The sequence below is a fragment of the Bos taurus genome, chromosome 16 (genome assembly GCF_002263795.3).
Source record: "Bos taurus isolate L1 Dominette 01449 registration number 42190680 breed Hereford chromosome 16, ARS-UCD2.0, whole genome shotgun sequence".
Lineage (NCBI taxonomy): Eukaryota > Metazoa > Chordata > Mammalia > Artiodactyla > Bovidae > Bos > Bos taurus.
Window position 1 is genome coordinate 64,968,597 of NC_037343.1, and position 14,313 is coordinate 64,982,909.

At 43.4% G+C, this 14,313-nt stretch overlaps 1 protein-coding gene across 1 annotated transcript in view; it reads right to left on the minus strand.

The window, feature by feature from the left end:
* Positions 1-3,810: 3,810 nt before the first annotated feature.
* Positions 3,811-14,313, minus strand: part of COLGALT2 (collagen beta(1-O)galactosyltransferase 2) — a 118,615-nt gene continuing 108,112 nt past the window's right edge. Inside the window, exons 9-12 of the mRNA NM_001191302.2 lie at positions 11,664-11,796; positions 11,331-11,458; positions 5,997-6,203; positions 3,811-4,087 (exon numbers count right to left, since the gene is read on the minus strand). Coding sequence (NP_001178231.1) covers positions 3,811-4,087; positions 5,997-6,203; positions 11,331-11,458; positions 11,664-11,796 — 745 coding nt within the window. The remainder of the gene's footprint in view (positions 4,088-5,996; positions 6,204-11,330; positions 11,459-11,663; positions 11,797-14,313) is intronic.

Genomic DNA, 14,313 nt, shown 5'->3' on the forward strand with positions numbered 1-14,313 from the left:
CATCGAGATCACTTACTTGGAAAGAATGTCTCAAAAGCACAGTGTAGAAGCCTCTTGGGAAGACTCATCTTTATTTTACAGCTACTAATTAGATGGATTTGTTCCAACTAGAAGTGAAAAGATTCCCAAGCGTGTAGCTGAATGGAAATTTTGTTTCAGACACCAACCTTTGACTGGAAGTCTCGGCATTGTCTGTCAGGAGACAAACCAAACGTAGAATTCCCCCAGAAACAACGGCCTCTGCATTCACGAGGACGGCCCAGCGTGGAGGGGTAGCTGCCATGCCTTGTCATCATCAGTGGGTCTCAAGACTGTTACCTGTCAACAACTCCAGCACATAGCTGACTCTTCCATCCTGCCCCGCTCCCCAGCACTCCCGTGGAGGCCCCTTCCCAGCCCCACACCATCACAGTGCCTGAAAGCATCCCCACCCTCTGCGCTCAACTCTCCTCCCTCTCCTAAACTCTCATTCACACTCCCAAACCCAACACAACGGTCACATTCCCAGCAAAGCTGGTCCCTCAACGGGTCCCCTTGACGGTCCCCCTCCTCGGCACAACCAGGTTCCATGGGTTCTACAGTCACCTTTGTTTCAGCCTCTGAAAGACAACCATCCGGCTATACATGGCAGCTCTCCTGGACCACGGACCCCGCAGCAGTAGGCACCTTTCCCAGATCTCTGAGGATCTCAGCACCCAGCACAGGGCCTGAAACAAGGTCATGCTCACACTGGATTCTGAGGTCCGGGGGTGGGGGTGGGGGGGTGTGCGTGGAGCTTGACCTGAAATTCAAAGGAGTCACTGGGTCCAACATGGCTTCTCCCTTTTTTGCCCCAAGATAAAGCTCTTTGGCCTGGGACAGGCATCTCAGTATCTTTTGATGAACAGGCTGATCAACAGCACAGAAATGCAAGATGAGTTCTCCCTCATCATCCTCCCACTGGGGGCTCCTGTTTCTCTGTACCTTTGAATGCTCTCTGGCTTACCCACCTCTTCAGCAGTCTAAAACATCCCCCAACTGGCCGGGAAGGCTGGTGACTACTCTCTCTTCTTTGCCACAGCAAAGTGATGATTATCTCTGGCCTCCGACATCCTAGGGCCAGTGCAAACCCGGAAATCCCAGCAGTGGGGGCTGTTGACCAGCGCTGGAGGAACCAATGAACAGTCACAGGGTTGCACATTGTTTTTTAATTTGTTTCACAGCAAGCTCTAGAAGGCAAGTCATTTACCACTTCCCCACCCTGAAACAACAGAGCATGACAGACAGTAGTGGAGGCTGGGATGCCCGCTCTTCCATCCCAGATCCTGCAGCAGGCCCCGGTGAACAAAGCAAGGCCCGGGCAGTGTGTCCTCTGCAGATGGTAGACACTCAGTCCACGCTCAGCAGCACCAGCACCGCTGAAGTCAAGGTTGTCCATCCAGAAGATTCCACCTTGCATCGCAAAATCCAGAGAGGGTTTAACTTCCAGAAGCAGACAGCAGGTGCCATGGCTGGAGGCAAAGTCCTCTGACACTGCCAAGGTCAAATGTCTTGACTTAAGACTAGGCTAGACGGGAGAGAGGAAGAGTAATGAGGTCAAGGAATCCCTTTTTTTTTTTTTTTTTTTTTTAAGAAATGCTGGGTCTGCAGTTCACAATGTTCACAACAAAAGAACATTGCTTGGGATTCTAGACCTGAGTGAAGAGAAACAAAGGCTGGGCTGACAAAGCCAGAACTTTATTCACAGTAGAACAGTCCTAAGCTAAAATTCTAGAATTTATCAACAATGTCTTTTAAGAATGAGAATGCATAAACCCACCAGACCAGCTGACAGGGAAAAAGAAAATACACCAATGTTCTCTATTAAACAAAACCACACAAAAATTAATTCAATCTGCCTCCATTTCCACTCCTAATATCTCAGCCACCTCCCACCCTCTTTATATAAAAAAAAAAAAAACAAACATAAAATTCATGCACACTTGCACACACTCAAATATTCAAGCAAAATACAAAATACCCAAGGAAAGCTTAGGAATCACCTAAGTGTTTTTCATTAGCTCCCCAGATGCTCTGTTTTTCTAGACAAAGAATCAAGTTCTGACTGCCATGTCTAAGCAGTAAAAATCAGTCAGCTGAGATCCCCCTCCTCTGTCTCCTGGCTCACTGGTCAATGCAGAAGAACCAACCATATGTCAAGAGGGAAGGCCAAGGCTGGCGTTCTGTGGGGGGGAGCTGCCTGATTGTCCTGCAGCCGGGGGCCTTCATGGGGAGCAGTCAGCAGTACCCTCATGGGTACACTCAGCAAGGCCGCCCTGGGGCTCTGTTCCCAAGCATGAAGCTCGGAGTCCAACAGCCAGGACACGGGGAGAGGAGCCGGTGTGGACAGGATGCTTGGGGCGGGGATTTCTGGAGACTGAGTTTTACTGCTTGTGGGCATGAGAACAGATACCTGAAGCAAACCATCATGAGATATCACAGACGGCAGCACTGGAAGAGATGATGTAGTCCAACTCTGCATTTTACATAAAATCCATTTATGGAGAAAGCAGAGAGGTGGTCTGCCCAGGATTGCGACCCTAAGAGCTTCCCTGGGTGTTGGCCTATGTCAGTTGATCAGTTCATTGTTTCTAGCCAAGGTCTCTCACCTGAAGTGGAGAATCATTTGTTTATAGGTTAGACTCTCCCATTCAACAGGCCTGGGAAATGCAGAAAAACCAGGTTCTGGAACCAATAAGTCTACACTGACCACTTCTCAGGAGTGATGAAAGCCTGATGCATCTGTTTCTCTGCCTTATCCTGCAGACTCTCCCCCAACCCCCAACATTTTGTAAAAATAAATAATTCAAAATAGAATGAAAATCCCAGGCAAGGACAGTTGCTGGCCTGAACATGTGCTCTGTCTCTCACAGACCCACGAACCTCAAGCCTGCAATTCACTCCCAGGCTCAGGAGGGATGGGAGAGTCTGACCTGCTGGGGCAGCACATGAACCCCTGGGACAGCAATTACAGACCAGCCCTGGCCCCTTATATATTAAATTTATCTTCATAAATAGAGCATCCCAACTCAAGTGACCATAATAAAGAAAGCCAAAGCTTGAGTGTTTTCTTCAAATAGCTACACACACCCTCAAATATCTATGAAACTATACTCAATATGTCCACATGGCAAACTGGACAGCTCTTGATGAGAGCTTCAGTTGTCACGATAGTCAAAGGCCAAGTCTCAGACAGACCCAAATACCCATCCCTGTTGGATAACGGAGACTAAGATGCAAAGCTCACTTTGCAATAAGGCTCATGACAAATACCTTTAAAGAAAAAGCCCGATTAATTTGATTTCTAAATTATTTGATTCCTGCCCTCCCACCCCCCACCACCAAACTTGGAACATACTCAAGTTTTCAAGGTCACATCTATGACATAAAACGGGCCCACCAGACCACTAGACATGGTCCAGTTGGGTAGGCTGCCGGGCCTACCCATTTATTGATGTGACAGCGTTGGTGACCACCTTTCCCTTGAGTGAGCATCTCTGAGCTATGCTGTTCAACCTTAATGTGGGAACCGGTATCATGGGTAATGAACTAAAGGACAAGGTGTCTGGGTTGAAGTTCATCCTAATGGTGGCCAGAAAGCCTATCTTCTAGCCATCCTAGGAGATTTGGGTTTAGTTTCCCTATTCTCTTCCCCTGTTAAAAATATATCAATTTTGATCAATCACATTAGACCGCTTTGGTTAGGTCACTGTAACCATTAAAAGAAACTGGAGCAAACAGATGGTTGGCCCATTAGGAAAACCAAAGTGTAGTAAGCCCTCCATGGAGCCTTCATAGCTCGTCTCTGGAAGGTGCAGTGTCCAGGGAGGCTGGTGGTGGCAGGGCCTCTGTGTTCTTTGCGTTGCGATGGATGCGACTTTGCTTCCGGGACTTCCAGGCGTGTGTCCTGTCCCAGTCAGTGGCCACCGTCTCATTGTCCCAGATGGTCGAGGTCTCCGTGTCACTCAGATACCCCGGCTGGCCTGTGTAGTGCGTGGGGTAGATGAGCAAGGGTTCTGCAGAGAAGGCTTTCAAGTCCCTGGATTCGTAATGCTCCATGTATTCAGCACTGAAAACAAGAGGCAGACAGGTGGGTGAGGGGGCAGGGCACTCACAGAACAGGGGAAAAGGGTCTTGCTTGTTACCTCCTAAATTCTCATGGATTTGATTATTTTTTTAAATTGTGGAAAACTTTAGCCTACAAACACAACAGATTTTTTTCTTAAGGCTTTCAGATGATTTAAACAAGTACACAAAGAAAAAGGTCAGGGTATTTTTGTTAAATTTAGATGGTGGTTTGGTCACTAAGTCATGTCCAACACTTGAGGCCCCATGGACTAAAGCCTGCCAGGCTCCTCTGTCCATGGGATTTCCCAGACAAGAATAATGGAGTGGGTTGCCATTTCCTTCTCCAGGGGATCTTCCTGACCCAGGAATCGAACCCGGGTCTCCTGCATTGCAGGCAGATTCTTTACCGACTAAGCTATAAGGGAAGATCCAAATTTAGATAGAGTAGCTTAAAAATGAATTTCAGGTCTTATTCTAAAAATTAAGGTTTAAGCTCTGTTGGGCCACAATAATAAATAAAGTGATCACTTTGTAGAAAATGCTTTGATCCTGGATCAGTGAATGAGATGGCTGGGAGCTGGAGTGAAGGTGTGAGTGATGTGGTGTAGGCTTGGAGGCACACCAGCTTGGTGTTGCAGTCCAGCAGCCTGTGAGTGTAAATGAAGGGACAAGGAGCCCTCCCTCCCAGGGCTCCTCTGCCGATTACACGAGGTGACGTCTGCTCAGCAGCTAGGTTTCAATTTCCTTTCTGTTAAGAGGGTGATGGTTGACCTCCATGTTTCTGTCGGGTAGCAGAGATAAAAATCAGTCTCTGACACATCCATTTTTACTGAGGACAGGAGACAAAATGGGCAAGATGCAGGACAAGAACATCGAACTGCTACAAAGAAGACCATCTAGGGAGGAGATCACCCAGCAACGAGAGAAGGAGCCAAGGTTAGAACCTGGTCTGCTCCATTAACGAATTTCGGAAGCATCAATCAAGCAGGTAGCATGGGTAGAATTTGGACTAGACTCTAAGGACACAGAGATAAAGATGGTCCCTGCCTCAGAGGCTCACAGGTTACTGGGGAGACTGATACATAAACCCACCATTTACCGTGTTCGTGACACAGCACTAGGCCATACTGAACTCCAGGCTATGGGGACTCTGTGATGATACAGCACTAGGTCATACTGAACTCCAGGCTATGGCAACTCTGAGCATCACACTGTCTTCTGTGGACGCCCAGCTCAGAGGCCATCTCCACTCTCCCCGAGCCTCTAACACATCTCTGTGATCGTAGGTATCACAATATATCACAATGACTGTTCATGAGTCTGGGTTCCTGACTAGCTTGTGAGTCACTGCCTGGCCAACAGTATACACAATGGACTAAGAAACGAACTGAAAAATTTGAGGTGCTTAGGAAGATGACCTTCACCTTGAGATGTACAGGTTTATGGAAGTAAGAAAATCAAAGACGAGAGGACCGAGCATAGTATGCACAGTTAAGCTGCTGCTGCTGCTAAGTCGCTTCAGTCGTGTCCGACTCTGTGCGACCCCATAGATGGCAGCCCACCAGGCTCCTCCGTCCCTGGGATTCTCCAGGCAAGAACACTTGAGTGGGTTGCCATTTCCTTCTCCAATGCATGAAAGTGAAAAAATAAAGTGAAGGTGCTCAGTCGTGTCTGACTCCTAGCAGGTATTAAAGAGGACTCCTATGCAAGACTCACCATTTCTGCCTTATATCCCCTGTTTGTAAAAGGAGGTAATCACTCGAGTTGGCCTCTCTTTGTCATGATTATGGAAAGATCATTTAGGAAAGGAGTACCCCTTTAAAAAATACCAAGTATTACCCAAAACCAAGTAGCATAATTCATAAGTGAATTATGCTCAAGGGACAGGTAGGCAGTTCAGGGCAACTCACACAGGATGCTTGTTGTACATGATTGGCAGAAACTCATCCACTGGGAGCATCTTCCCAAAAGGATCTGCTCCAACCAGCTTCTGTGCTCCTTCCAGAGAGATGACGTAGCCGAGGGTCCAGTAGGAATAGTCAGCTTCAACCAGATTTACCACGTTGGGCACAGATTTCTCTGGTTCTTTTACTTGCATCCTCTTCCTACCAATATAACTAAAAGGAAACGGGTGGGGGAGAAAATTCCAATTTGAGTATTAAACATCCATAAGAATGGAGCACAGCTTTGCAGACACTTTTGAAAGCTTGGACCAACTGTGTCTTATTTAAATGTATCACACAACAGGGCACAGCACATCAATCATGGTTGTCACCATCTTCCATCAATTTCAGGCCATTTCTGTGGTTCCACTTATCAAGAGCCCAGCTATCCTTGCCTAGAAGGCTGTTAAGGCCTGAAAGTTGAAATGAAGAGATTAAAAGATCTTTCAGAAGTTGGAGACAAGATGGTGGAGTAGAAGGTGAGCTCACCTCCTCTCACAAAAACACCAATATCACAACTAACTGCTGGATGACTATCGACAAAAAAGACCAGAACCCACCACCAAAGACATTCTACCCCCAAATACAAGGAAGTCACAATGAGATGGAAGGAGGGCACATTCGTGATAGCATCCAATCCTGTACCCACCAGGTGGATGACTCACAAGGGGGAAAATAATTATTTCTCATAAGTTCTCCCACAGGGGTGAGAGTTCTGAAGCACATGTCAGGCTCCCCAGTCTGGGGGTCTGCCATCAAGAGGAGGACTCCCTCGGAGCACTCAGCTTTCAAGGCCAGGACGCTTGATTGCAGGAGCTCCGCAGGAATGGGGGAAACAGAAACTCCACTCCCAGAGGGTACACACACAGTCTCGTGCACAGCAGGACCTGGGCAAAAGCAGTGACTGCAGAGGAGTGCGGGACAAAGCTGCCTGATGGTCTGGGAGTGTCTCCTGGCGGGGTGGGGGAGTGGCTATGACTCACTGTGGGGGCCAGGACACTGGGGGCAGACGTACAAGGGAATACTCACCAGTGTGAGCAAGTGAGTATAAATATTATTAAAGAATAGCATTTAAAGGAAGAAAAACATGATCATCTCAATATAGGCAGAAAAAAACTTTGACAAAATTCAGCACCCATTTTTTTTTTTTTTAAACAAAACTCTCCAGAAAGCAGGCACAGAGGAGACCTACCTCAACATAATAAAGGCCAAATATGACAAACCTAGCATCATTCTCAAAGGTGAAAAGCTGAGAGCATTTCCTCTAAGATCAGAAACAAGACAAGGATGCTCACTCTCACCACTTCTATTCAACACAGTTTCAGAAGTCCTCCACAGTGATCAGAGAAGAAAAAGAAATAAAGGGAACTCAAATTATAAAAGAATTTAAACTGTCCACTGCTGCAAATGGGATGATACTATACATAAGAAATCCTAAAGACACTACCAAAAACCACTAGAACTCATCAATGAATTTGGTAAAGTTGTAGGATACAAAATTTTTCAAGTCTTTTTACTTAAAAAACTAAAACTAGAACTGCCATATGATCTAGCAACCCCACTCCTGAGCATATACCCAGAGAAAACCATAATGTGAAAAGACACATACATCCAGTATTCAGAGCAGCACTATTTATAAAAGCCAGGACACGGAAGTAACCTAAATTTCCATCAACAGAGAAATGGATAAAGAAGATGTGGTATATATACACAACAGAACATTACTCAGCCATAAAAAAGAATGAAATAATACTATTTGTAGAATCATGGATGAACTTAAAGATTATCATACTAAGTGAATTAAGTCAGATAGAGAGACAGCTATCATATGATATCACTAACATGTGGAATCTGAAAAAATGATGCACACAAACTTATTTAAAAATATGTCACAGACTTAGATAACAAACTTAATAGTTACCAAAAGGATAAGGTGTGTGTGGGGGGGGGAATAAATTAGGAGGTTGGGATTAGCACATACACACTATTATGTATACAACAGATAATCAACATAGACCTACTATGTAGCACAGGGAACTATACTCAAGATATTTTGTAATAACCTATATGGGAAAAGAATCTCAAGTATAAATGAATCACTTTGCTATACACCTGAAACTAACAACATTGTAAATCAACTATGCTCCAATATTAAAAAAAAATCTTTTAAAAATTTCATGACGAAAAGCAGATTTTTTTCCAATCATTTCCCAAAGGTAGTGTAGGATTTTCAGCTGTGTTTATAGAGGTTGGAAGGGGACAACAAAGACCAGATGTGAGAATCCCAACTTTGCTTTCAAGTCCCTAGAGCTTCAGTCTGGGGACTTGATATTTTCTGCACAGCTCTCCAAATGCTGGTGGTAAACACAAGAGAGAAAATGCTTTGGAAAAGATACAGTCCAAAGTGAAAGACCTAGGAACCCAAGAGTAGCTCAAGAGGTTTCCTCTGGGAAAGAATGGATGGCACCACTGGCACGGTTTGCTTTCCCTCACCCATCTCTGCCCATGCTTCCTCCCGGGTTCTGTCCTCCAGGAACTACTTCTGCAACACAGGATGTACCCTCAACTATTCTCCCCATCCCCAGTCTACCCATGGATCTGTGATCCATTACTTCTGTCTGGAGCCTGGTTGCTTCTGCTTGCCTGGGCCAAGTTGAGGAGATCTGGCTTTCTGTCTGTCAGAAAAAGCTGAATTCCTCTATTTTGCTCTAAAAACCATCTCTTTCAATATTTAAGCTATCCTCTTTGTTGAAACATCCTAGGATATATAGAATAAGTCTGTGTTCATCTTCAGTTCTTCTGGAGATAAATATAGTCACCTCTCAACCGCAGCCTCTTAAAAGCAAAGAGCCTGAATTTCTCTCATGTATCAAGTGAAAGAGAAAATCCTATTGAACGCCTGAATTGTGACCAGAGTGACTGAGGAACTAAGCTTATACTTAATTTGTTATACTAAATGTAAACTGTAATTTTAAAATTGACTTTGTGTAAAATATTTTTTCTCTTATTCGAAATGTATTATTTTGGTAGGGCTACAGTTTACTTCAACAGTTGAAAATTTAGCATATGGACTGAGGTGTATTGTATGCATTAAATACATACTGGATTTTGAAGACTGAATGAAAAAAGAATATAGACTAATTCATTAATAGTTTTAAAATACTGATTATATGTTAAAATAATATTTGGATATGTTAGATTAAATAAAATGTATTATTAAAGTTAATTTCGCCTATTTTTATCTTTTTAATATGATTACTAGAAAATTTTAAATGATGGCTTCCCAGATGGTGCAGTGGTAAAGAAGTCACCTGCCCATTCAGGAGGCACAAGAGATACAGACTTGATCCCTGGGTCGGAAAGATCCTCTGGAGGAGGAAATGGCAACCCACTCCAGTGTTCTTGCGTGGAAAATCCCATGGACAGAGGAGCCTGGTGGGCTACAGTCCATGGGGTAGCAAAGAATCAGATATGACTGAGCACACACAGAAAATTTTAAATGATATGTCTCACATATTTCTATTGGACACGCTGCCCTAGATGATTTCAATGGCTTGTTCTATTTTTCCCTGATTACTATTTCCTTTTTCTGGAGAAATTTAATATTGCTGTCACAGACAGCCTATATGCTTTCATATTTTGAGTTTAAGTACATTTGCTTTATTCATTTTATAAAGTGAGATGTGAAAAATTGGAAACAGCTATAATTCTTTGTGATTAGATAATAGATTTCAATGGAACACTTGCCCTTGATCAGTCACGGAAATTTAGAAAACATCTCCCCAGCTCCATCCCCCATATCCTTATCAGAACAATAACTCTTCTTCCTTGGATCCATTGTACGCTTTCCTAAGAAATGCATCAACCAAACCACAAGTGAACAAGGATGTATGTCAACTCTAAGCCTTAGACTCCCCAAGGCCAGTCCTCTGATTCCAAGGCTTAAGTGAAAGCTGCCTTTGTACATGTGACATAAGCATGAAATAGCTTTCAAGCTCCATGCCTGTGGGGCCTTAACTGCAGGCTGCAGGACCACAGACTCAGAAAGCCTGAGGTGCGAGAACTCCTAGAGGATTCTAGGGACAATGATCAGAAGAGACAGTGCAGAATCTCATGACATGACTGAAACCCGACAGGAGCCAATCTCTTTATTACATAGTGCTGGGTCTAATTCCCACGGTTACGTGAGCCATTACTAGGTTTCCTCTGAGCTCAGAACGGTACATTTTCTAAGAGAACAAGTATTCCACCCGAGTGCATAGTTAAGTTTCCCTCCGAGGATGGGAGGAACGGGGACAGCTTGTGGGCTGCAGCTGCTAAAGGAACAGCCTCTGATCTGATGAAATTGCCTTTGACACACAGATGGGAAGTAAATATGACGCTTGGGAATTTTCTGCCTCATTGGAGAGAAGTAAAAAGTGTCATCTCATTGTAAAAACAAAATGAGAGAGAGCGAGCACTCAGTTCCCAGAGAGAGAGCACACACTCAGTTCCCAGAGGTAGCAGGCAACGAGCATTAACTAAATTTCTGTTCAGAGCCAGGACTCCCTTGGTGAGTCTGGTTTTCCTAAGACAGCCTCTGACTCTCCAAACCCAGCTGTCAGTGTTCTCCCTATTTGTACAGCTCCCCTCCCCAACGGGTGCTCTCCCATTGACCTTCCAACCCCCTCTCCCCTCCCTCCACACACACCATCAGAGACTGCAGAGGAAACCCATCCTCCAGGGAGCTGATGCTCAAATGTGACACAGGACCCTTGCCCTGGCACGGGTCCTCCCTGGAGATGCTCTATGCACCACGCTGCTTCATGGGTGGGTTTCTGCTGCGTTCTCAGGTAAATGCTCATACTGAAAACCCCAGATCTGCAGGCAGATTCCAAGTCTCAAAGAAAGTCCCATACTTTCTCACCCTGAAGAACATATAGATGCAAAAGTGAAAGTGTTAGTCACTCATTCATGTCTGACTCTTTGCAGCCTGCCAGGCTCCTCTGTCCATGGGATTCTCCAGGCAAGAATACTGGAGTGGGTGGGTAGCCATTCCCTTCCCCAAGGGATCTTCCCGATCGAGGGATCAAACCCAGATCTCCTGCATTGCAGGTGGGATCTTTACCATCTGAGCCACCAGAGAAGCCCCCAGACCAGTGGGTATCCCCTACCTACTTCTTGTTGCTGGGAACATATATGGAGAGAAAGCCAGGTAAGTGGAAGCTTGAGCCCCACCTCCTGTGAGTTGGGGCTCTTGGTGCTGAAAGAACTGAAAGAGTTCTCAGTACTCTTAGAAAAGCCTGTTGCCTTGTCACTCACATCAGCTCCCAATCCAGCTGAACTCGATCAATGTCATCCATCAGCTTCATCAGCTTCTTTTTAAATTGATGTTCAAAACGCACGTCGTCCTCAATAACAAGAGTCTTCTCCAGCTCCCGGTCAATTACCTGCAAAGGTCAGGGGGAAGATACCCGAAGAAAAGTTGATACTTATTTATCTAATCAAAATAGGTATTAAAAAGTCAAAAGTATAGTAGCACAACACATAATAGCTCATAACTGGAATCTCGGTGAAGGTTCATCAACAGTAAAATGGTCCCACTCTCCTCCCTTCTCATTACAGAACTGCACATCTGAATGAAGCATTATTCACCTCTTTCCAGACAGAGTAGTGGCTAAGGAAGCAGCCGATTTCACCCCTGGTTAGAGGCCTGGAGGAGTAGGGATCTCGATATCCAGGCAGCATTTCAATATTCAGGGCCTTCAGCTGGCTTGTGTTGAGTGCCCTGTAAGATAGAACACGCCCCTAAATTAACACATTGAGAGGTCCCCACTGCACAAGCCAGGAGGGAGAGGTCTGTGTATTCCCCACACTGAGCAGGCTCCTTAGAAGCTCCTCAGGGTTAGTGTGTTGTAGCATTATGAGCTTTGTGAAGACAAGATGCGGTCTTATATTTTATGTATCCCTCACAACACCCAATGTAGTTCTAAGTATCATCAGTTTTTTGGCACCTTTGAAAAAGCATTTTCCTAATGAAGGAGAGTGGCTAATAGAAACATTAAATATTATTAAACACTGGAAGGAATGAGGACAGGAAAGAATCACAAGAGGAATTGTACACATGTGTACATCTTTCCTTTGGAGTTAAAAATTAAAATGCAGAGAGAGTCATGTAAGCAAGAGAAGTGACTCACTACAAACAAAGTATTCTCAGTAAGATTAATAGCTGATTCTCATCTGAAACCATCGAGGCCAGAAGGTTGACAAATTCAAAGTGCCGACTCAGAGAGACTCAACCAAGAATGCTGTATCCAGTCAAGCTAGACCTCACAAATGGAAAAACCAGGATGTCCCAGATAAACAAAAACGGCGTCACTAGTAGATCTGCTCTACGACAAACGCTAAAGGGAATCCCTCAGGCTAACATGAAAGGAAACTAGAGAATAACTCAGATCCACATAAAGGAATGAAAGCCTTGGTAAACGGAAGTGCAGGTGTTTGCGTGCATGCTAAGTCACATCAGCTGTGTTTGGCTCTTCATGACCCGATGGACTGCAGCCTGCCAGGCTCTTCTGTCCACGAGATTCTTCAGGCAAGAATACTGGAGTGGGTTGCCACGCCCTCCTCCAGGGGATCTTCCCGACCCAGGGACTGAACCAGTGTCTCTTATGTCTCTTGCATTATCAGGCAGGTTCTTTACCACTAGCGCCACCTGGGATAGGTAAATATAAATAGTGTAAGTATCCTTTTGTTCATAACTTTTTCCCTTATCTGATTTAAATTATAGCTGCATAAAGCAGTAAGAGCAAATAATGTATAAAGAGCATATAAAGAAATAATTAGTGTGACCATAGAACAAAGGAAGGGGAAGGAATAAAGCTATATGGCTGTTAAGTTTTTCCTTAGTATTGAAGTTGGCATTTTTTTATTGAGATATAATTGACATATAACGTTAGTTTCAGGTGTACAATATAAGGATTCAATATTTTGTACTTTAACATCTTAATTCCTTTGTTTATATTTCAGTATATTTTTAGTTATTAGTGATTGCCCTAGGGATTATAATTAACATCTTAATTTATAGCCATCAAGTTCATATTAATAGTAGGGTCCTAGAAGAAAACAAGGGGATAAGACTCCTTGACTGCTTTAGTGATGATTTCTTGGATTTGACACTGAAATTAAAGGCAACAACAGCGAAATACACATTCTTCAACTGTATGTGCAGCATTCTCTAAGAAAGACCACACATTAGACTATATAGACCATAAATAAAGCCTCAGTACATTTTAAATGGTTGAATTCATACAAAGTATGTTCTATAACCACAATGAAATTAAAAATTGATAGGAAACTTGGAAAATTTACAAATATGTGAAATTAAATAATATACTCCTTGATAGCCAATGAGTCAAAGAAATCACAGAGGAAATGAGAAAATATTTTGAGACAAATGAAAATGAAAACAGCATACCAAGCCTTACGAGATGCATCTAATGCAGTACTTAGAGGGCGAGTTACAGGTACAAATGTCTATGTTTAAAAAAGAGAATCTTAAATAATCTGCTTTTCCATTTTGAGAAACTGGAAAAAGAACAAACTAAATGCAAAGCAAGCAGAAAGAAGGAAATGAATGAAACAGAGAATAGAAAAACTGACAAAAACAAGACCAAAAGTTGGTTCTTTGGAAAAGAACAAAACTGATAACACTTTTAGGCAAATAAAAAGAGTAGACTCAATTATTAAAAATTAAGAATGAAAGAGGGAGCAATCCCTACTGGTCTTGTGGAAATAAAGAGGATTACAAGAAAATACTATGAACAATTATACATCAACAAATTAGATAATCTAGATACAACGGGCACATTGCTCAAAAGAAACAAACCAACTCAAGAAATAGAAATTCTGAATACCTATAACAGTTAAAGAGGCTGACTTTGTAAAGATTAAAAAAAAAAGTTCCAAAACATGGTCCAGGACCAGATAGCTTCAGTAAAGAATTCAGAATTCTGCCAAACATTTAAAGAATTAACACAAATCTTTCAAACCCTTACCAAAAATTCAAGAGGGTGCAATTCCCAACTTATTCTATAAAGTATTATCCTGATACACAACCAGAAAAACATCACAAGAAGATGAGAGACCAATATCCCTTAAGATAAATAGAAAAATGCCCAATAAAATACTAGGGAACAGAATCCAGCATCAGAGAAGAGGGATTATACATCATGACCAAATGGGATTTATCCCAGGATTGTAAGGTTCATTTAACACATGGAAAAAAAAAAAAAGTGACACATCA